This window comes from Podarcis liolepis, assembly GCF_965112155.1.
Source record: "Podarcis liolepis genome assembly, chromosome: 3".
NCBI classification, from domain to species: Eukaryota; Metazoa; Chordata; class Lepidosauria; order Squamata; family Lacertidae; genus Podarcis; species Podarcis liolepis.
In genome coordinates, this window is record NC_139557.1 from 116,518,762 (window position 1) to 116,543,254 (window position 24,493).

General features: G+C 45.7%; 1 protein-coding gene and 1 long non-coding RNA gene across 3 annotated transcripts; both read left to right on the top strand.

Moving 5' to 3' along the window:
- The first annotated feature begins 3,450 nt into the window (after positions 1-3,450).
- On the top strand, positions 3,451-10,042 carry LOC310702854. Of its 2 annotated transcripts, XR_014523707.1 has the most exons (3): positions 3,451-4,913; positions 6,607-6,712; positions 9,909-10,042. It is a non-coding gene; the product is annotated as an uncharacterized lncRNA (long non-coding RNA). The 2 variants fall into 2 exon arrangements; XR_014523708.1 differs by lacking the exon at positions 3,451-4,913 and having other exon boundaries at positions 6,421-6,712.
- Positions 10,043-14,047: 4,005 nt separating this feature from the next.
- LOC310702773 (uncharacterized protein) lies at positions 14,048-21,517 on the top strand. Its single transcript, XM_083494891.1, has 6 exons — positions 14,048-14,167; positions 14,606-14,731; positions 15,800-15,925; positions 16,869-16,988; positions 18,839-18,979; positions 21,366-21,517. Exons 1-6 carry the CDS (start codon positions 14,116-14,118, stop codon positions 21,374-21,376), a joined length of 576 nt encoding a protein of 191 aa, XP_083351017.1. The 5' UTR covers positions 14,048-14,115; the 3' UTR covers positions 21,377-21,517.
- The last annotated feature ends 2,976 nt before the right edge of the window (positions 21,518-24,493 follow it).

A 24,493-nucleotide genomic window follows, 5' to 3' on the forward strand; every position in this document is an offset into this window, starting at 1 on the left:
AGTATTCTGGATATGTCTGGGAAAGTCTGGACATATGGCAATCATAGTTCCCAGGATGGGAATGTTGCAGAAGAAGTTAACCCTCCAGATGACTTCATCAAAGAGTTCAGAGCCAGTTTCTTTAGGAATCACCCACTGCCTCTTTCAACATAGACCACCCTCTCACAGCCAGCGTGGTGTAGTGGTTAAGAGCGGTGGACTCGTAATCTGGTGAACCAGGTTCGCGTCCCTGCTCCGCCACATGCAGCTGCTGGGTGACCTTGGGCCAGTCACACTTCTCTGAAGTCTCTCAGCCCCACTCACCTCACAGAGTGTTTGTTGTGGGGGAGGAAGGGAAAGGAGAATGTTAGCCGCTTTGAGACTCCTTCGGGTAGTGATAAAGCGGGATATCAAATCCAAACTCTTCTTCTTCTCAATCAGTAAACATTAACCACACTCTGGACCCAACCAGCCAGCTCTCTCTTTGCTAGATTTGATATGCCAGGAGGGACAGGGGTCAAGGGGGCATTTGCCACCAACATCTTGTTGACATCAACTGATTGCGTCAGATGGAACTGATCACATAAGACAACACAGGGTACTTGAGCTGTAACAAGTGCAGAGTCAAGATCATGCCAAAGTCAAGTGACTTTATCCTCAAAGTATGTAGCCAGTTGGTCACAGTGGGTCTTCAAGGGCTGCAGAGGTCCCTTCCCCATACTGGGAGTCAATAACCTCCAGGCCATCCAAAATAACTCCACTGATCACTACTAGAGGATGCAATGTGCAAAATGAGCTTTTGTGTTTTTACCAGTGTTAGGTTGGCTTCAGAGCAAGATTTGCACTACTTGCACTCCAGACTTTATCTGGTTTGTTTCATAGTCCAGAGTTTCATAGTTCTGAGTACCAAGGAGCTGCTTGGGCTCCAAAACACTGCAGAGGACATTCAGGAGTGATCATGTCATCTCACCATTCCATAGCGAGACCAAGGCTTCAATAGAATCACCACCTTTCTCTACTGGAAAATTCCCCAGACCATCCAGGAACATATCTGGTTCCCTATGTCTCTGAGGGTGGGCCATCCAAACAGGCCCATCACCCTTACAGGGGGGAACTGCCCTTGTCAGTCTAAACTTAACCAGATTATGGTCTGACCATGACAATGCGTTCTTGGGGCAAGTATCACAACAAGACCATGACCTTCCTGGTGTGTTAGACCAATGACCACCTGAGAGAGACCCATCATTGTCGTGGAGGCCATGAAGTCTTGAACTGAGTAAGGTTGTTCTAGTCACAGAATTCGAGAGTAGCACAGTAAGAAACTCTTAACCAGCAGGTGATAGGAGACCACAGCAGCAACTGGGTAGTGCTGCAAGAGGAGGTTCCAGCAGATGGTAGCTATGCCAGGGGTCAGCAACTTAAGGCCCATGGGGATCGCTTAACTGGCACCCGCTCGGTTGGCTCCTGTTTGCCGCACTAAACCAGCGCGGAGCAGAGCAGGGACTGCCTTCCCCGATGGTGGCTGGCTTCCCATTGGATGCAGGAAGTTCCTGCGGCCAATGGGAAGCTGCGCAAGCCTCTTCCGCGCCGGAAGGAGCGCAGGAAATAGCGTTTACGCATGTGTGTGTGTGCGTGCATGCCTACACACACACACACTGCAGCCCACTGTGGCATCTGCGGGACTGTGAAACGGCCCACACCACAAAAACTTTGCCGACCCCTGGGCTATGCCATACCTTGTAAAAGTAAAGGGACCCCTGACCATTAGGTCCAGTCGTGCCCGACTCTGGGGTTGCGGCGCTCATCTCACTGAGGGAGCCGGCGTACAGCTTCCAGATCACGTGGCTAGCATGACTAAGCTGTTTCTGGCGAACCAGAGCAGCGCACGGAAATGCCGTTTACCTTCCTGCCAGAGCGGTACCTATTATCTACTTGCACTTTGATGTGCTTTTGAACTGCTAGGTTGTAAGGAGCAGGGACCGAGCAACGGGAGCTCACCCCGTCGCGGGGGATTGGAACCGCCAACCTTCTGATCAGCAAGTCCTAGGCTCTGTGGTTTAACCCACAGCGCCACCCGCGTCCCATCTTGTAGCCATACCTTGTAGCATCCTGCTAAAACTGTTAAGAAATGGAACCCTGATTGCCATCCTCAGGCCTGGTCTGAATCTAGCCTACAAGAAATCTAGCAAACAGGCCTCCTCTCAAAATGCCTGCAGGTGATCAGGAACTACATGCTTGAATACACTATAATGCATACATTTTTAATAGTGGCTATTTAAGAGAAGACATAGAATCATAGAATCATAGAGTTGGAAGAGACCACAAGGGCCATCGAGTCCAACCCCCTGCCAAGCAGGAAACACCATCAGAGCACTCCTGACATATGGTTGTCAAGCCTCTGCTTAAAGACCTCCAAAGAAGGAGACTCCACCACACTCCTTGGCAGCAAATTCCACTGTCGAACAGCTCTTACTGTCAGGAAGTTCTTCCTAATGTTTAGGTGGAATCTTCTTTCTTGTAGTTTGGATCCGTTGTTCCATGTCCGCTTCTCTGGAGCAGCAGAAAACAACCTTTCTCCCTCCTCTATGTGACATCCTTTTATATATTTGAACATGGCTATCATATCACCCCTTAACCTCCTCTTCTCCAGGCTAAACATGCCCAGCTCCCTTAACCGTTCCTCATAAGGCATCGTTTCCAGGCCTTTGACCATTTTGGTTGCCCTCCTCTGGACACGTTCCAGTTTGTCAGTGTCCTTCTTGAATTGTGGTGCCCAGAACTGGACACAGTACTCCAGGTGAGGTCTGACCAGAGCAGAATACAGTGGCACTATTACTTCCCTTGATCTAGATGCTATACTCCTATTGATGCAGCCCAGAATTGCATTGGCTTTTTTAGCTGCCGCGTCACACTGTTGGCTCATGTCAAGTTTGTGGTCAACCAAGACTCCTAGATCCTTTTCACATGTACTGCTCTCAAGCCAGGTGTCACCCATCTTGTATTTGTGCCTCTCATTTTTTTTTGCCCAAGTGCAATACTTTACATTTCTCCCTGTGAAAATTCATCTTGTTTGTTTTGGCCCAGTTCTCTAATCTGTCAAGGTCGTTTTGAAGTGTGATCCTGTCCTCTGGGGTGTTAGCCACCCCTCCCAGTTTGGTGTCATCTGCAAATTTGATCAGGATGCCCTTGAGTCCATCATCCAAGTTGTTGATAAAGATGTTGAATAAGACCGGGCCCAAGACAGAACCCTGTGGCACCCCACTAGTCACTCTTCTCCAGGATGAAGAGGAACCATTGATGAGCACCCTTTGGGTTTGGTCAGTCAGCCAGTTACAAATCCACTGAGTGGTAGCATAGTCAAGACCGCATTTTACCAGCTTCTTTACAAGAATATCATGGGGCACCTTGTCAAATGCCTTGCTGAAATCAAGGTAGGCTATATCCACTGCGTTCCCTTCATCTACCAGGGAACACTGTATCCTTCAGGCTGCATCCTGATCGTTCATGGACTATTAGCAATGGCTTCCTCATGGGCTATTTACAGATTGCCATCTATGGAGAGGGGCCTTATTTCAGGGTCAGAGAGCATCATTTGCCAGCTGAAGTTCCTGGGTTCAACTAGTGGTGCCACCAAGACTGGGCTTTGGGGCAGAAGTCCAAGACTCTACTCAGCAGCACAGTGACTAGGAGGGCCTCAGAAGCAGTTGGTTTTCTGCACTGGGAATTAAGTGAAGTAGTAGACATTACAAGTTAAATAAGTGGGGCCCTGTAGGAGCATTAAGTTGAGGGCAGGATGCCTCTGATTGCCATTTCCTGGGACTCACAAGTGGGGAAAATGTTGCTGCAGTCAGGTCAGGCTTGTGGGCACCTGCTTGGCTGCTATGAGATGTTGGGTAAGATCAGTGGTGGACTTGGGGCTCTCAAATTTCAGCAGCACCCAGTGTGATAGTAAAATTTGGCACCCCCACCTCTTGTGCTCCATTCAACATCATTGTTGTGGCACTCCCCATGGCACCGGCACCCAGTGTGGCCAAACTGATTGCACTACCCTCAATCCACCTCTGGCAAGATGGGTCTTTGACTTCATCAAACTATGGGGTTATTCTCTAGGTCCTGAAAGGCCTACATTGGCTCCCAGTACGTTTCCAAGCACAATTCAAAGTGTTGGTGCTGACCTTTAAACCCCTAAATGGCGTTAGCCCAGTATACCTGAAGGAGCATCTCCAACCCCATCGTTCTGCCCGGACACTGAGGTCCAGCGCCGAGGGCCTTCTGGCGGTTCCCTCATTGCAAGAAGCGAAGTTACAGGGAACCAGGCAGAGGGCTTTCTCAGCAGTGGCGCCTGCCCTGTGAAACACCCTCCCATCAGATGTCAAAGAAATAAACAACTATCTGACTTTTAGAAGACATCTGAAGGCAACCTTGTTTAGGGAAGTTGTTAAGATTTGATGAATTATTATATTTTAATCTTTTGTTGGAAGCCACCCAGAGTGGCTGGGGAGTTGTTGTTGTTGTTGTTGTTGTTGTTGTTGTTGTTATTATTATTATTATTATTATTATTATTATTATTATTATTATTAAATACCCATGGCACCTTGGAAAACCTCTTTCACACTGGAAGAAATGCATCACTGTGTGAAACTGTTGGTGTCTTCTGGTTTTGTTTAATGCATTGTGCACCCTCTGAAAGCTGTTCAGATGGGAATGTGACAGAAAAAGGCCCCTCCCCATCCCAACATTACAGACCTGCACTTCAAACTCCTCCTCTGTCCCTTGATGGACTGCTGTCATTCAATGGCCTATAAATAAGGAGCACCTTCTGTTCCCTCCTCAGAATCTCCAGCAAATTGATTCAGCCATGAAGTTCTCTTGCCTGATCTATGGTTTCCTCTTCCTCTTCACCTTCTTCTCTCCCTTCGTAGTAAGGGCCACAGGTATGGTACAGGGGCATATTGCTTAGACTGTGACATGCACTGAAAGAGCTATGTGGACAGTTCAAGCCTGCTTTCCACAGGGGCCTAGTTGACCCCCCTTATATAGCAGCACCCAGCAATGTGTCCTCCTTCTTCCACATCCTGACTATATGTTTAATTAGGTTTTAAAACGCTAATTAAGCTTTAGTGTTGCCCCTGAATTTTTCTGGGGTGAGGATCCTGGTAGAGTTGGCATCATATCATTCCATATTGGATTAGGGCTGATCTAAAGTGCTGAATTATGGGATGCGGGTGGCGCTGTGGGTTAAACCACAGAGCCTAGGACTTGCCGATCAGAAGGTCGGTGGTTTGAATCCCCACAATGGGGTGAGCTCCTGTTGCTCGGTCCCAGCTCCTGCCAACCTAGCAGTTCGAAAGCACGTCAAAGTGCAAGTAGATAAATAGGTACCGCTCTGGTGGGAAGGTAAACGGCGTTTCCATGCGCTGCTCTGGTTCGCCAGAAGCAGCTTAGTCATGCTGGCCACATGACCCGGAAGCTGTACGCCGGCTCCCTCGGCCAATAAAGCGAGATGAGCGCCACAACCCCAGAGTTGGTCACGATTGGACCTAATGGTCAGGGGTCCCTTTACCTTTACCTTTAAAGTGCTGAATTAGACACTGGATTCATTTTTCATGTGGGTGGGTAGGGGGAGGGCATGTACAGCCCTATTTTTTTACTGCTATTTGCTTTTAATAGAGCTGGTATAAAATAGCTGTAGAAACTGAACTACGTTCCTAGTTCAGATCTTTCAGTCTTCTACACCCCCTCCCCACCCACAATATGGAGCACCGTATGAGTGACTTAACTTTTATTGTTAGAGCCAGAGGCATCATGAGGAGCCGGGAGCAGAGCTGAACGTGGCGGCCATGTGGCTCAGTGGCTTCCCCCTCCTCTTAGCACTGCCACCAGCAGGAGTCTGCTTCGCCCCTGCTTCCCCTCTGCAGCAGCAGCAGGAGAAGAAGGAGCCAGCTGCTGGAGACGTGCAACATTCAGCTCCACGCTTTGGCTCCACACTTTTGGGTCATGGGAGTGGTTGGCTGGGCTGGCCCCTACCCCAAAAATATAGGGGGCACCAAAGCTAAAATATTATACAAGAATGTGTATGAGAAATGTGTGCTAAAATGCGGATATATTCTCGTGAGATCTTCAAAATGGTGATATAGTCTCACGAGAGCTTAAAGAAAGCAAACCGATGGAGAGGTGTGGTGAACTAAATTTAAGGTAGGAAAAACAAGAAATTTTGGGTGCCTGTGGGTTGCTGGTATTTTGGAAGAGGGGTTCAAACACATAGTGAGAGATTTAGGTTTGCTCAATTAAACTGGATAATAAGTTATTTGTTGCCCTGGTTGAACAAATCCATGTTAAAAGTGGAAACTGACTCTCTGAGGTTAGGAAAGTGATGGGATAATGCATGGAAATGTGGGTTGGATAATAGATTAAGGTGAAATCATATAATCATATATAAGCTTTGTGTAAGTAATTCAGAATGAATGCTGAATGAATAGGACATCTGAACCAGCCCATATAGAAAACTGCAATCAAGAGATTCTCGTCAGAGGACATGGCTAAGGGATATGAGATTCAACAGCTTCCAGCTCACCATCCTTAGCTGCTCATCTAACCCAACTCTCTCTTTCTGAAATATATATCCAGAACCATTTTGTAGTGGCGTATGCAAGGATAAGTGCGGTGCAGATGAAAAGCAATGGTCTGGAAAAGTGATATGCCAAAAACATGACGACATCTACTGCTGTAAAAAGTAAGATAAGTTTCCTTCAAGTGCTCATTTGTGATCTGCAAGATCAGTCTTGCATTAAATGGAATGCAGGGTCCAGACTGTCACGGCTAAAATGGCCACTGTTTCTTTAATGCGAATAAAGCTGGGTCAGCATGACTCAGTGGCTTGCAGCAAGTTGTATATATTAGTGAGAAATGTTAGTTTGTGCTGAGGCTGGTGTTTGGGTTGGTGCTGGTGTGTATAGTTATTCAGTCGTGTTTTGCACAAAGACTTTTAAGAATAAAACTCTGCAAGGATATTCTCGTGGACTCTTTTATGCAGACAAGGGTCCGAGGACCAGGCTGAGGAGACAAAGGGAGGTCAGAACCCTTTCCTTCTTTTTTTTTTGCTTTTTACAAACACTGACACAGACTGGGAGTATGATGGGAACTGTGAAGAAGAATCTGAGAGAATGCCTGTGTAGGAGTGAGTTTTCTGAAGCAAACGGGTATGCCAATTTTTGTGTGAAAGGACAGTATGGTAGCATCTTTAGCAATGCTCAGAACATGTGGGAGTTAGGATCCAAAAAAGGCGAATGAGAAGGAATGGTGGCGCTGTATGATTTGAGTTGTTTGATTCCAGTAAAAGGCATATAACACCCTGCTTTCAGGATTGCCACTGGTGCAGATCTGCCACAGACCCAAGTTCAAGGTGTAATAATAATATAATAATAATTTATTATTTATATCCAGCCCATCTGGCTGTTGGTACTAAGATACAAGTCTACTGAAAACCACTGATTGAAGAGAGTGGAAACTTTCTAATTTCAGAGGCCCTGGTGAGAGGACAGAAAAGAATATGGAGTAGGTGGTGTTGGAGTTGAGAAGTAGGTGGTGAAATCAGCATGGCAGTTAACTGTCTAAAGAAGTGTGCCAAGCATCCAGGCATTTGCAATAAGGTCCCATGTGACACTAAGACCCAAAATATTGGGACATGTGGTACAGGGCTCTATTGCTGCAGTAGATTGTAAGATTTTTCTCTGTGCCAAGGATTCCCTGCCTGAGCTGCTTCAGGTCATGGCGGATGTTCTGCTGGAGACACCTAGCTTGGTTGTCCTAGGGGATTTTAACATCCATGCTGACACGACCTTACGAGGGGCCACTCCAGACTTCATGGAAAACATGGCCTCCATGGGGCTGTCCCTGAATACGTTTGGCCCAACTCATAGTGCTGACATGCCTTAGACCTGGTGTCTACCTCTATTGATGTAGGTAATCTGACAAAAAACAAAAGAAGTGCCACGGTCAGATCACTTCCTGGTGCAACTGGACTTCTCCATACCCTTCCCCTCTGCAGGGAGGTGCAGCGGCGGAGCTATCTGCCCCAGCTCCCGGAGTGGGGTGGGGGTGGGGCTAGCTGCCCACACGGCAAGCGTCCCTAGCTGCTTGCCACCCACACGGCAAGTTTCTGGAGGGGCACCACTAGCCGCATGCAGCAGCAGCATCCCTAGCAGCCTACCGCCTGCACAGTGAGTGTCTGGGGGTGCCGCCCATGTAGCAAGTGTGGGGGGTGGCAGCGCAGTGTTGTCACCCGCCCTCACGGCTGACACCCGGTGTGCACCACACACCCCTACCCGCCTTCCTCCGCCAATGGGAGGGTGTGGGACCAATTCGGGTGGTCCGCCCCCTCCACTTAATGGATCCAAATGGTTTCCAGAGAGTGGTAGGGGATGTTTTATCCCATGTTGATGGCCTTTCAGCTGATTCCCTGGTGGCCTGCTAGAATGCAGAGTTAACCAGGGCTATCGACTGTCTGGCTCCAAAGCACCCTCTTCAATTAAATGAAGCCTGGACAGCCCCATGGTTTTCCCCAGAGCTGAGGGCGATGAAACAATCGCTGAGATGGCTAGCGAGCTGGTGGCGGAAAACTCATTTTGAATCGGACCGGACACGGGTTAGAGCTCAACACTGAGCCTACCAAGTGGTGATAGTGGCAGCAAAGAGGTGAAGGTGACCCAGAAACTACCGTACAACTAATCCAGAATGCAGCAGCTAGACTGGTGAGTGGGAGCGGCCGCCAGGACCACATAACACTGCTCTTGAAAGACCTACAATGTCTCCCAGTATGTTTCTGAGCACAATTCAAAGTCTTGGTGCTGACCTTTAAAGCCCTAAATGGCCTCAGCTCAGTATACCTGAAGGAGCGTGCCCAGAGTGGCTGGGGAAACCCAGCCAGATGTGCGGGGTATAAATAATAAATTATTATTATATTATCTTTAAGACCGCAGTTCACAGTAATGCATGCATGCATGCATGCATGCATAAATACATACATCATTTTATTTGGCTGCCCCCTTTCCATAGTTGAAACCATGCTCAAAGTGGCTTACAACATGAAAACAAATCACACAATTACAAACTGAAAAGAATCAGTCATAAACAATAAATACATAAACAATAAATACAGAATCCAATTGAGCAATTTTCACATAAATCATAAATCATTTAAAAACAAAGATACAAAAAGATTATATAAATAACAGCAAAACCCCCACTCTTCTACAACCTCCACTAAACAAGATCCCAGCCCAAGGGTCTGTAGCCTCAGCTTTTGTAGCTGGAGTCAGTCCAGGCCCCACCTTCCTAGGCCAGGTGAGAAAAGGCCTGCAAGCCAGGGAACAAGTCTTCCAGCACTCACAGATGTCTTTGGTGAATCCTCAACCTGTTTTAGAAGTATGGCTCTATTTGATGTGAGTGATAGCTATGGAACAAAGGTCCCTCCCATCTTTCTCTGGGCAGAAAAAAAAATGCTGCAACTGACATTTGAATTGTAGGGGATTGCTTCTTCTCTAGCCCCTTTGCGTTTCCGTGTGCTGCTCTGGTTCGCCAGAAGTGGCTTAGTCATACTGGCCACATGACCCGGAAGCTGTACGCCGGTTCCCTCGGCCAATAAAGATAGATGAGCTCCGCAACCCCAGAGTCGGCCACGACTGGACATAATGGTCAGGGGTCCCTTTACCTTTTTACTGATAAAGATGAGGTGGGGAATCTCAATATGCTGTATAGGGTCAGGGTGGTGGTTCAGGCCAAGTAGAGTAAGTTCAAATCTCAGCTCGGCCATGATGTTTACTGGGTGACCCTGGGCCAAATTTATCTCACACGAGTCTAGTGTTTTGTTATAAACTCTTCCAATGTGCTCTTTGGTTCTTATTCTGATGTTCTGTTTCTTATGATTATAGATGACTGAAGAGCGTCAACCAATTGTGTGCTGTGTATCAGCCAATCCAGAGGTTCTGAGTCCATGATGTCCCCCTCTCACAGCCACAGCCAACCATCTGAAATTATACTATAAAAATGGGCTTTTAGTCTCGTACTTTGTTTGAAGTTCTCTTGAGTTATGAATGCCAGAGAAGGGTATATCTTTCTGAGGTTGAGTGGGAAAGAAGGCAATGACAACTTATTGAAGTTTCATCCCATCACTCACCATCCCAGGAATGCATCTTGTTATATATATGCTCCAAACAGCATTGACCACCCGCAATCTCCTACATTATATTGCCACCTCAACAGAAGCATCCAGACTCTGTTCTAAGTAGATTGAACTATACAAACACACTTCATCTCGCCCCAAACTTATTCTCTTTTTTCCTCTGTTACCACTTGGTTTGGGCTGAAACAAAACCGTACATCTTTTCTCACACATCTTCCTCCCTTTTTTGATTTTGGGATTCTTGTTAAAAAACCAACCAACCAGAGGAAGTACAAGCAGAGAGAGTGAGAGCGAGAGTGAGTGAGTGAGTGAGAGAGAGAGAGAGAGAGAGAGAGAGAGAGAGAGCCAGTGTGGTGTAGTGGTTAAGAATGGTAGTCTTGCAATCTGGGGAACTGGGTTTGCGTCTCCGCTCCTCCACATGCAGCTGCTGGGTGACCTTGGGCTAGTCACACTTCTCTGAAGTCTCTCAGCCCCACTCACCTCACAGAGTGTTTGTTGTGGGGGAGGAAGGGAAAGGAGATTGTTAGCCGCTTTGAGACTCCTTAGGGTAGTGATAAAGCGGGATATCAAATCCAAACTCTTCTTCTGCTGCTGCTTAGTTATGCTGCCCCCTCCAAAAGTTGGGCCAGCATGCACCCAAGGAAAGTGCAAAGATAACACACATCTCCATTATAGGCCTGTTGTGTCTGAATGAAGAGTCACCTGCACCCCGCCCCACCAGATGCTGAACCCATTGGTCTTCTTCAGCTGGCTCCTGCGGCAAAGAGAGGCAACAGCCATGAAGCACCTTCAGCCCAAGTTCTCCTATCTCCTCCTTCCATTTCCACTTTCACTTGTCTCCACTGCCTTCTCCAAACCCCTCTGTGGTTCCTCCTTCACTGGTATCCTCTTTGTTCACCACATCCTCCTCCTCTTCCTCTCCTTCCTGCTGGCTATCATGCTCACTGTTTCTTTGCAAACTCTGTTAATTGCTTACTTTCTCTCCATCATCATCATCTCCAAGTCCTCACTCCTCCTTGCTGTTTGTACCATGCCTGCCTTCTCCCACAACAGCAGCTGTCCCTCAGTACCAATTAGCATGAAAGGGTAGAAGAAGAGTCTCCTCACTGGCTAATTCCCCGCCTCCACTCTGATTGGCTTCAAACAGCACAAGAGGACAAGGAAGCATGTCAACCAAGAGAGAAGACTCTTCTCAGCGGCCAACACAATCATCTTTCATGCTGATTTGTTCACCAGGCCATGTCTTCTCAACAAGACTGGCTCTGCTCTGCACCCTCCTCAAGTGCTTTTGCCTGGCAAGAATATGTTGTTGAACTGTGATAATATCTCTTGCTTGCAAATGTGCCTGCTGGGCTAAAAAAGTCCCCCCACTTCAGTTACATGTATTGCAGTTATCAATATTGCGCATATGGAAGCCATTGGATAAATAAAAACCCGCTCTTCTTTTAAATAAAAAAATTCTAGCCCAAAAATATGGTTCAAAAGCTTTGCTTATGGAACTTAACTCCAAAACAGCTTAAAGCAATAAAAGTTGCATGCAGTTCGTTGCACAATTTCTTATACTTATCCCAGCGTATTTGTCTTAGATTACAAATATCTTGCATCCTGAACTGAAAATAAAATCCCTGCCTCTTCCCCAAACAACCTCCAACAGCCTGAGGCTGTTTACTGGAGAACAGAGATAAACACATCCATTCTCTTAAATAACTTGGAGCAAAGAGCTTACAGACCCAAGATGGATGCCTGCAGATTAGCAAATGCAGAGATTTAGGGACGCCATTCTGGATTTCTGTAGGGTTTATTCCTTAGCCCTTTTCTTCTCCTGAAGATATCCCAAAAGGCAGCAAAGGTTTAGGATCAGAGTTTTCCTTCTCCTAGATGCACTACCTTCCCAGATTAATGAGCCCCATGTGGCATCATCATCATCATCATCATCATCAAACAACCAGGAAGGCAGTGTGTTGGATGCTGGAGAGCTGCCCTCTAGCTTCTGGGTCTAATTTGTCCCACCAGAGCTACCATTTTGGTCAAGCCATGCCCATGTGTCCTACACTTGATGACATGCATGATGTTTTAAGCTCCCAATTGTTGCTTTGACTGACAAAGGCACGCTGGTAGGTATTTTGTCAAATGCAAGAGTTATTTTGAAGTCAGGGGCAATCACAGCAAAAATGAAACAGTCTTCAAGCAAACTAACAGAGCATGAACAAGATACAGTGGTAACTCTGGTAGCGAAAGGGGTCTGTTCCGAAGGCCCGTTCACAACATGAAAAGCCCACAACCTGAAGCACCGTATCTGTGTAGGTGCATGGCACGATTTGGCACTTCTGTGCACGTGCGAGCGGCAAAACCTGGAAGTAATCTCCATGGGTCATGTCAGGGAACTGACATCAGAGCAGATGGGAGAGGCGAGGCTCCCAGATTCTGCAGGAGAGGGAACGAGTAAGGGAAGAGAGAGAACGTCATCTGGGGAAGGAAGTCCAGGTGACACCAGGAAGAAGGGAGAGGCAGAGAGCATCTCGGAGGTGAGGCTCCGAGACTCTTCCAGTGAAGTCAGTGAGGAGGGCGGAGGACCACCACTCGGCACGCCCACTCTGCGCAGAAGGCTTCCGCGCAGAGAGGCGAGGCGAAGGTTGTCCGTTAAGGAATTCTTATGCTGGAGGAAATTTAGGAGACGCCCACTCACGGATTCGTCGAGCGACTGAGCAGCAGCAGCAGCACCCAGGCTGCTCAGTCAGGGAAAGACACAACCCCCACCCTAAGCAGTTTGGAACAGCTGAAGGTTTACACACAAGCAACCCCAATTCCCTTGACAGGTCAGACCCCATCTGAGAGACTTACTGTACACATTGTCTGGCCACTGAGATGGGATGATGAGAACAAGCAGCACCATCATCTCCAGTGTGTTCTTTTCCCTGTGGATGCCATGATATCCTTCAGCAATGATCCATAAATAAAGGGAAACTTTTGTTCCCTTTTGATGATATCTTTGAGCCTCATGGAGAGGGGAGCAGAACTAGTGCTCAACCACTGAAGTCTTCTCCGATTCCATTATCTCCATCATTTCTGAATCAAGCTTCCATTTGAAGACATAGGTTTCCTTAGGTCGTTGATGGGACTTCAACAGATCAACTGGGAGCTTTAAACTTTACTTTAATTGAGAAAGACATGCTCCCACCCACTCACCAGCTGGCTGGTATTCTGTCAAATGCAAGAGTCATTTTGGAGTTAGAGGGACCACAGCACAAGTAGAGGAAAGTTCAGAAGGGTTAATTCCAGCATGAAATAACATGCTTAAATTAGGCACCAAAAACAGTGACACAGTCCTTAAGCAAACTAACACACCATGCATATGTGGGGGCCCAGTGCCTTCTGTCAAGAGTTTGGGTGTAACATTTGATGCCTCCCTTTCCATGGAGGCACAGGTTGCAGCCACAGCAAAGGTGGCATTTTTCCATCTCTGCCGTATTAAGCAGTTGGTCCCTTACCTTTCTCACCCTGATCTGGCCAAAGTGATCCATGCGACGGTCACCTCCAGGCTCAATTATTGTAACTCACTCTACATGGGGCTGCCCTTGAAGCTGACCCAGAAATTCCAGCGGGTGCAGAATGCTGCGGTGAGGCTCCTTACGGGGTCCTTGCCACATTCATTCAGTGCATTGCAGGGGGTTGGACTTGAAGGCCCATGGGGTCCCTTCCAACTCCATGATTCTATGAGGAACATAAGAAGAACATCCTGTTCTCGCAAGATGAACAGCAAGAATTAATTATCCAAAACTGAAAGGGTGCATGGTAGCCGTGAATATCATTAGCAGAATGTTTGGAACACCCAGTCCTTTCCTTCCCCCTGAAAGCTTCCTTTCACCATTCCCTTGGGAAGTACAAATAGAGGATCCTTTCTCTCTCTGCAATATCTTTGAGCTAGAAGGCAACTCTGGTGGCTCCAGCATTCAGCCATGAAGACCTCTGCCCCTCTACTTCTCCTGTTGGTGCTGCTGTCAGTCCCAGGTAAAATCTAAAGGGCTGTCCATCCACAGCACTCCAAGAAGACCTGCCAAACTAGCCCCTCGGCTGCTTTGTAGTGCTTGGAATATTAGCCCATTTGATACTATGTCATCTGTGTAAGATTGAAGTTCTATTTCCTGATTAAGTGGGAAATGGAATGGACTTCTTTTGCTGATTAGAATCATAGCATTGTAGAGTTGGAAGAGCATTATCTAACCCAATCCCCTGCCATGCATATACTCCTGTTGATGCAGCCGAGAATAGCATAAGCTTTTCTTTTTGCTGCTGCATCACATTGTTAATTCATGTTATGCTCATGCTGGCCTTTGGTGTTACAAAGAGCCCTAGCTCCATTCACATATACAATAGGGAATGCATAGAGATGTTGGTAATCTCTTTTCACTTGAGGGATTGATTTCTATCTTCATAATATTTCGCCAGGACCAACTACCACCAAAAATATACTTTGTAATGGTGTCTGCAAGCAACGCTGTTCAGCTGGAGAATATGAGTCTTCTTTAGACCCCTGCCAGGAATCTGGTCACGTCTTCTGCTGCAAAGAGAAAGGTAACGTGCTAAACTGTTATTATGGGTTGCAATCATTTTGATTTGGGAAAGTGGTGAAAAGATAAGAAGCAGGGTTTTGTGCGGCTCTGTTCAAAGCAAGCCGAAGACCAAATAAGGAGCAGGGGCTTTTCGTGGAGAAGGCAGAGAGGTGCTATTGTGTGACGGAGGGAAGGTGGAACTTCTCAACAAGCATTAGAAAAGATAATTAAACAGTGGATCTGTGAGCACATTGAAAAGGCTGCCATGGTTACTAAAAACTGGCAGGAGTTTCTCGAAAGAAACAAGTCATAGCAGATGAATCTTTTTTATTTTTGGATAGAGTGGCAAGCTTGGTAGATCAGAAGAATGCTGTGAGAGCCAGTGTGGTGTAGTGATTAGAGCGGTGGACTCGTAATCTGGTGAACTGGGTTCGATTCCCTGCACCTCCACATGCAGCTGCTGGGTGACCTTGGGCTAATCACACTTCTCTGAAGTCTCTCGAGTGCTTGTTGTGGGGGAAGAAGGGAAAGGAGATTGTTAGCCACTTTGAGACTCGTTAGGATAGTGATAAAGCGGGATATCAAATCCAAACTCTTCCTCTCTTCTTCTTCTACCCTAAGGCAGGAGTAATCCAATGCACAAATATAGAATTGGGTACACCTGGCTTGATAGTACATGTGCACAGGATTTAGGGGTAGTCAACAATTCTTTTTTAGTAGACAACAAATTTAACATGAATCAACACTGATGCAGCAGGATAAAAGCTTATGCAATTCTAGGCTGCATCTGGTTAAGAACTTTGCTTCAGGATGAAGACAGAAATCGCGCAGTGGCAGGAGGCCCCATTAGCTAAAGTGGTGCTTCAGGTTAAGAACAGTTTCAGGTTAAGAACGGACCTCCGGAACGAATTAAGTACGTAACCATAGGTACCATGTATGTCATATGAGCAAAATTAAAGTTCTACTTCTTCATCTAGTAGGAAATGTAATAGATTGCTTATGTTGTTTAAGAAATGGTTAGAGATGTTGGTGATTTCTTCTCATCTGAAGGATTGATTTCTATCTTTCTATCTTTCTAACATTTTTCCAGGATCCACTCCCACCCTGAACGATAATTGTAGAGGTCACTGCTCACGATCATGTTCAAACAGAGAATACGTGGCTTCATTAGACCGCTGTGATCTACCTGGTTATGTCTTCTGTTGTAGAAAGATAGGTATGGTAATTGTTGGGAATATGAGATGAGATACCCACTTTGTGGAAGTTGACCCCAGTTTCAGTCACCACACAGAGGCAGCAGAAGTTTACTGCTGCAGGAGATAAGGCTTCAGTAATCAGTTCAGTTGATAACCAGACAGAAAGAAAAAGATGCTGTGATTACTAAGAGCTTGGAAGAATATCCTTAGGAGACACTTTCCTTCCTCCTGAAAACTTCTCTGCTGCCTGTCTCTGGGCATATCACTATTCCCTTAGGAAATATAAACAGAGGATACTTTCATTCTCTTTCTGAAATATCTTTCAGTCAAGATGACTCATGTGGCTCTAGCATTCATCTGTGAAGACCTAAGTCCCTCTAGTTCTCTTTTTGATGCTGATTACTGTCCCGGGCAAAATGTAAAGGTCCCTCAAACCACAGGACTGTAGTAAAATAAGAAATATATAACTAGCCCATTTGGGTGTCCTTTGCTGCTCTACCTTGTTCAAAATATTAGCTCATTTGATGCTACAGTAGTACTTTGGTTCTCAAACACCTTAGTACTCAAACAACTTGGAACCCAAGCACTGCAAACCCGGAAGTAAGTGTTCCAGTTTGTGAACTTTTTCCAATTTTTAAGTCCACTCTAGGAATGTTGTATTTGACTGCTCTGTGTTTCACATCCCATAGTTTGTAACAGTCTGGAATGGATTAATCCATTTTGCATTACTTTCTATGGGTAAGTGTGCCTTGGTTTTGGAATGCTTTGGTTTTTGAAATGACTTTGGAACGGATTAAGTTTGAGAACCAATTTACCACTGTATGTCATTTGTGCAAGATTAAAGTTGTATTCATTTAGTGGAAAATATAATGGACTGCTTTCACTGAATAGGTGATTCTTAGAGATGTTGGTGATGTCTTCTCATCTGAGGGATTGATTTCTATCGTCACAATATTTCTCCAGGACCTGTCATAAATGATTATTGTAAAGGTAGCTGCAAACGAAGTTGTTCAAGTACAGAATATGTGGCTTCAACAGCCTTCTGCCATCATCCTGATATGGTCTACTGCTGTGCAAAGAAAGGTAACATGCTAATTTTTTTGTTATGGGCCTCAGTTATTATGATTTGGAAAAGAGGTTAAAGATAATAAACAGTAGTGTTCAAAGCAGGAGGAAGAACAAATAGGTAGCAGGTGCTGTGTGTGGGAGAAGATAAAGAGATGCTATTGGATGACAGAGAAAAAGTGCTACTGCTCAGACCTACTTTGCCTCTGTCTTCACCCATAAGGAAAACAGTGTACAATGTGGTGATAATAGAATGAATGATGCAGAGAGGGTGCTGCAACCCAAGAGAGGAAAGGAGGTGGTAAGGGAACTCCTAGCTTCTCTGAATGAATTCAAATCTTCAGTACCTTATGATCTGCACTCAGACATACTAAATGAAATTGCAGATGGAATCTCACTGCCTCTGTATATAATATATGGGAATCCTTGGAGAACAGGTGGTGTCCCTACAGACGGGAAGTGGACAAACTTTGTCGCCATCTTCAAAAAGTGAAAAAAGTGGACCCAGGCACAGTGCAAGAAACGAGATTCTGACTAAACATAGGAAAGACCTGATTATAAGAGCTGTTTCAAAGCTGAACATACTGCTTTGGAAAGTGCTGGACTTTGCTTTCATTGGTGATTTATAAACAGAGGTTAGATGGCCATCTTTCAGGGATTATTTAGTGGTGCATTGCAGGGGTTGGAGTCCCTTAACCCACAAGCCCCACACAGAATCAAAGGTCAAGAATGATGGAAACTGTAAGTGAACAACATCTGGAATGAAGGAGGTCTGCCAGGCCTGCAGTGAAGAATGACATATTCATTCAGATATACTCATGGATTTAGTTCATAAAAGAAATGTCCCAACGGGCTCTTTGATTATGTGATTCCTCCACTCTCCCTCTGAAAAACATAGCCTTACTTTTTGGGAAGGAATTCTTTGCAAATGGTTCAGAATGTCTTTTAATGATTTGCAACTTTAAGAAAAGGACAACTAAGTTGTATTCAGAGCAGAGTCATTAACATTAAAATTAATGAACTTAAGTTAGTCAACTGAATTAATTTTAGTGGGTTTATCTGTAGTATGACTAACTTTGGGTACTTACCCTTGAAAATGAATCTGGAAATTAATCAGCAATGTGGGCATCTGACTAGTCTTCTTTACCTTAGAAGATATTTCCTTTACAAAGCATTCGTGTTAGAAAGTTGATATGGATTCAAGAATCTGGCTTTTCTAAAAGGCCATACAGTTATTTTATTTAATTATCCTTTCTTCCTGAATGTGGTCTATGGCATGAGATTTAAGATGTTCTCTTTTCTTCAGCAGGGGCATTGTAGCAGATCATAAAGGTAAAGGGACTCCTGACTATTAGGTCCAGTCGCGGACGAGTCTGGGGCTGCGGCGCTCATCTCGCTTTATTGGCTGAGGGAGGCAGCATACAGCTTCCAGGTCATGTGGCCAGCATGACTAAGCTGCTTCTGGTAAACCAGAGCAGTTTACCTTCCCGCTGGAGTGGTACCTATTTATCTAATTGCACTTTGATGTGCTTTCAAACTGCTAGGTGGGCAGGAGCTGGGACTGAACAACGGGAGCTCACCCCGTTGCGGGGATTCAAACCATCGACCTTCTGATCGGCAAGTCCTCGGCTCTGTGGTTTAACCCACAGCGCCACCCGCTGATTATAAAATGGTGTAAAATGGTAGCAGATCATAAAATGGTGTAAATTCCCAAATTGCACCTGTGCCTTTGTAAAGGAAAAAAAACCTATGTCATTTGCCCAGTATAAAAAATCTAATTCTTTGAAATGTAATGGGCGGCTTTCTCTGTATATGAAATGCTTCGAGATGTTGATGAACTCTTATCTGAGGGATTGATTTCTTTATAGCTAATATTTCTCCAGGATCTACTCACACGCAGAAGAAAGAATGTAAAGGTCGCTGCAAGCCACGTTGTTCAAGAAATGAATATGAGGGTTCTGGAATGACTTGCCATAATATTGAGCATGCGTACTGCTGCAAAGGGACAGGTAACATCCCTAATTTTTGCTATGGAACACAACTATTTTGATGGAATTTTGGGGTGAGGTGCTCAGAAGGTGAGACGTTTTCATTACTGTGAAGCAGAGTGGGAGAACAAGAAAGTAGCTTTGAAAAAGCAATAGTATTTCAAACATTAGCAGTTGCAAAAGAGCAACACCTTAGTTAAGGTTTCATTCTTTCATTCTTTATGGATTTCAGCACAAGAAACATTTCATGGAAGAGAGATGATACCGTATTGGCTCAATTATAAGCCACACTTCCCCCCCAAATTCTGATCCAGAAAAGTTTAAGTACAGTTTATAATTGTGAAGTTATGGAAAAGAGGTTGAAGATAAAAAACAATAGTATTCAAAGCAAGAGGAAGAACAAATAGGAGCAGGTGCTGTGTGTGGGAGAAGATAAAGAGATGCTATTGGGTGACAGAGAAAAAGTGCTACTGCTCAGCACATATAAGGCATTGCGGTAATCTAATCTTTTGAATTCTGGTGCTGGAGGAGACTCTTGAGAGTCCCATGGACTGCAAGAAGATCAAACCTATCCATTCTTAAGGAAATCAGCCTTGAGTGCTCATTGGAAGGACAGATCGTGAAGCTGAGGCTCCAATACTTTGGCCACCTCATGAGAAGAGAAGACTCCCTGAAAAAGACCCTGATGTTGGGAAAGATGGAGGGCACAAGGAGAAGGGGATGACAGAGGACGAGCTAGTTGGATAGTGTTTTCTCGAAGGTACCAGCATGAGTTTGACCAAACAGCGGGAGGCAGTGGAAGACAGGAGTGCCTGGCATGCTCTGGTCCATGGGGTCACGAAGAGTTGGACACGACTAAATAGCAACAAGAACAACAATCTTGAAGTGGTCAGAGCATAGACAACAGATGTTAGTCTATCTGTATAGAGATGGGTTGCAGCTGGGCCACCAGCTGAGGCTGATGGGAGGCTCTCTCCACCACTGAGGCCACCTGAGCCTCAAATGACAGTAAAGGACCAGAAGTAGCCCCCTGAGGGATTGATTTCTATCTTCACAATATTTCTCCAGGACACATAGCAAATGATGATTGTAAAGGTAGCAGCAAACCAAGTTGTTCAAGTACAGGACAAGTAGCCCATTTGTTCCTTTCCTTGTCGGTGCCACGACAACCTTCAGCAATGATCCATAAATAAGTGGAAACTTTTGATTATATCTTTGAGTCTCCTGGAGAGTGGAGCAGAACCAGTGGTCAACCACACAGGTCCTATTCCATTATTTGTTTCCTTCTTCATAATGCTACATTTGCCATGGGAGGGCCAGCTATTCTCAGCACTGCAGTTTGCTGTAAAAGACCCAACTGTTCAGTTTGGGGTACCGTATTTTTCGCTCTATAGGACGCACTCGACCATAGGATGCACCTTGTTTTAGAGGGGGAGAGCAAGAAAAAAAAATCCTCCCCCTCTCTGCTCAGCACCCCTTCAGCGAAGCAGTAGGAGAAACGGAACCCCTTCCATTTCTCCTCCCACCTCGCTGAAGGGGCGCTGCTCAGCTCTCCCTCTCTGCTGAAGCCAGGAGAGTCTTGCAATCAGGGATAGCTGCCTGAAGCCTTTGGAGTGCAGCGGGACCTTGCGCTGTGCTCCAAAGGCTTTGGGTTCCTTTCGCTGAAGCAATAGAGTCTTGCACTTCAGAGGCTTCGCGTTGCTATCACTGAAGCCAAGGAGCCTGCATTCGCTCCATAGGATGCACACACGTTTCCCCTTAATTTTTGGAGGGGAAAAAGTGCGTCCTATAAAGTGAAAAATACGGTATTTGGGTTTCAAAATGTCCAGGATGATGTCTTGGGTGCTTTAGTTGAGATTCTTGCATTGCAGGGGGTTCGACTTGAAGGCCCATAGGGTCTCTCCCAACTCCATGATTCTATGAGGAACATGTTGTTTAATCGTTTAGTCGTGTCCGACTCTTCGTGACCCCATGGACCAGAGCACGCCAGGCACTCCTGTCTTCCACTGCCTCCCACAGTTTGGTCAGACTCATGAGGAACATGAGAAGAGCCAATGGCCGACCCAGTCCAGTATCCTGTTCCCACTTTGGCCAATCCGATGAGGAGCACAAGAGCAGTCAGCACTTCAAGCCAATTTTTTTTAGTCAAGCCAATTTTTACCAGTGGGTTTAGCCAGATTCGGACTAACTTTGGGTACTAACCCTTGAGAATGAATGCATAGACCAAATGGCAAGATGGGAAGCTAATCATTCTTTATCTTTCAAGATATTTGCTTAACAAAACATTCCAGTTAGAAATATATGCTCAAGAATTCTGGCTTTTCTAATTTGCTCATGTAATATATGTTTTCCTGAGTGTGGAATATTGCACGAGATTTAGCATAACTTGTTCTCTTCTCTTTGATAGGGGAAGAATAGCAGATCATATAAGAGTGTAACAGGAAATTCCTAAGTCGCACCTGTGTCTTCGTAAAGAATGGAGCCCCATTTCCATTGCTATTCTGAAGCATTTGATATATGAACAATCTTCCAGATGATACTTTTGGTTACCAAGAGTCTTTCCAGGAATTAACTATCTCATTCCTTTCTGCTCCTAATAAAACCAAATTTGTTCTGCAGACCAAGACCTTTGTCATCTTTTCCTATGCAAACTGGGAGGCAAAGTTATCTTGTTTATTTCATTGCTATATGGTGGAATTAAAAACTTCTCTGGTTTTCTTTGGCTTCAAAGGAAGGGAACTCAGCTTGAAAGGACAAGGTCTACTGTGTGTTTGTATTTACTAGTCTCCTGTTGCCCTCCTGCTTCCTCCTTCACTTCAAACTGAGCTGGCACACAATGCCAGGTGCAAAAGGCTCCATCTTCCCCAGTCTCCCAGACACATATGCAGATTTCTCCCTGCCTTGTCACCAGAGGGATAATATGATAAGCAGCGGGAAAAGCTCAAAATTGTCCCAAACAAGCAGAACAACCACAATGAAATTGTTAATAAGTATAATAATATGCTGTTTAGATTTCAGGTGTTGCCAATTTTATTTGCAGCAAAAGTTCTTGGAAAGCCCCCAGATTCCACAATTTAGGAATATAATGAATGACTCAAGTGTCCAGGGTATTCTCACCCGTTGCTGTTGTTTATGGCCCTGTCTGATGAACAGGATAACAGCATTGTTCTTTTTCTACATTATACTTGAAACAGGAAGTTTCAATGAATGTTTGTAGCCATCTTGTAGAAAGGCAAAAAGAGCTTTATGGAATGGGCTGCCCTCACTGAATAAGCAGCTTCCTCTTGGTTGCTTATGGATGTAAAGCGGATGAAAAACCTTTTTGCAAGCTAAGGAGGTCACTTCTGCTCCTTGGGTCCAATGAGTTTTTTTTAATTTTAGGTTTCAAACAAGTCCCTCCAGAAGAAGCCCCATGTTCTCATGCTGTCATACATGATAACACGTGGGTCAGGATGGGACTTCAAAGGAAGAACTGGGAGCTTTAAGCTTTACTTTGATTGAGAAAGACAAGCTCCCAACCACTCACCAGATAGTTGGTATTTTGCCAAATGCAAGAGCCATTTTGGAGTCAGAGGAAAAACAGCACAATTGGACACTGGTAGAGGAAGGGAGTGTGGAGGGTGTGTCCTCCCCAGGTGCCATCCCCGAGGGGGGTGACATCACTGCATCCCTGGGTGTGCAGCATGCATGTGGAGGAAAGCTCAGAAAGGTTAAATACAGCATGAAATAGCATGCCTAAATAGGGCACGAAAAACAGTGACACAGCCCTTAAACTAACAAACCATGGATAAGATAAAATACTTCCCCTTTCAGTTTTCAGGAGCTTGAGGGATCAATAAAGGAGAGACTCCCGCTGGCCATCTTGGTCAGGGCTTCCATCCAAAGAGGACACAGTTATTGATTTTCTCGGTGGTTGCTTTTCAGGGGAAAACGAAGTCACCAGAAAGGTACATATTGTCTAGCCATTGAGATGGGCAGTTGAGAACAAGTAGCCTGTTCATTCTTTTCCTTGTGGGTGCCACAACATCCTTCAGCAGTGATCCATAAACAAGGGGAAACTTTTGATTATATCTGTGAGTCTCCTGGAGACTGGAGCAGAACCACTGATCAAGCACACATGTCTCATTCTATTCCATTATTTGTTTCCTTCTTCATACTGCTACATTTGCCATGGGAGGGCCAGCTATTCTCAGCACTGCAGTTTGCTCTAAAAGACCCAACTGGTCAGTTTGGGGTATTTGAGTTTCAGAATGTCCAGGATGATGTCCTGGGTGTTTTAGCTGAGATTCCTGCATCGCGGGGGGTGGGGGTGGACTTGAAGGCCTATGGGGTCCCTTCCAACTCCATTATTCTATGAGGAACGTATGAAGAGCCCATCAAGTCCAGCATCCTGTTCTCGATGTAAAGCAGATGGACAAACATTTTTGCAAGCGAAGGAGGCCTCTTCTGCTCCTTGGGTACAATGAGGTTTTTTTTGAGGTTTCATATATTTTGCTTACGTTTTTCTCTGTTGGTGCTTTCTTTGTTTTCTGCACACTGACTTTCAGAACATGGTTTTTTTTGGGTGGGATTGAGCAAGCAAGAAGGAAGAAAATATCTGGCTTCTTTTCAGGTGTTCCTGGGTTTTCCCCTCCCTCTCACAGGAATACTGTGTATTTCCTACACTTGATAACATGTTGGTACATGTGGGGCAGGCAATGTTGTGCCTGGGTTTGGCATGGTGCTGATTCTCAGCTTATTGTCAGAGTTTCAAAGTGGAGTGCAGGTACCTCTCAAAGCACAGATGCTCAGCTTCAAAGGGCAGTTTGGGACCAGCTGCTCCAGGGATTCTCCATTGGGGCTCCCAAGTGCAGCTGAAGGCAGCGCCCCTTCAGCGAAGTGGTAGGAGAAACGGAGCCCCTTCCATTTCTCCTCCCGCTTTACTGAAGGGGCGCTGCGCAGAGAGGGAAAACTGTGCAGGGCCTCTCCAGCGACGCGAAGCCTGGAGAGCAAGAGGGATCGGTGTGCACCGACCCCTCTCACTCTCCAGGCTTCAGGCGGCTATCCGCAAGCCTTCGGAGCACAGTGGGAACTCCTGCTGCGCTCCGAAGGCTTGCAGATAGCTGCCTGAAGCCTCCGGAGTGCAGCAGGAGTTCCCACTGTGCTCCGGGGGCTCCAGCGAAAGCAACACGAAGCCTTCGGAGCGCAGGGGGAGCTCTCCCTCTCTGCGCGTCGGAGTCTTCGTGTTGCTATCACTGAAACTAAGGAGCCTGCATTTGCTCCATAAGATGCACACACATTTCCCCTTAATTTGTGAAGGGGAAAAAGTGTGTCTTATAGAGCAAAAAATACAGTAAGTTGTCTGCAAAGCATATAAGAGTTGGCCTGAGGCATTTTTCTGAGAGAGGTAAAGGACAAAATGGCGCCCAATGATGATTCCATATCAATATGTCTACTAGATGGGGGAAGTCATAGCCAAATTTTCAAAGCAACACTTGAAAATGGCTAATATTCAAACAATCCAATGATGCTGAATATGAACTGGGTGCCAAACGT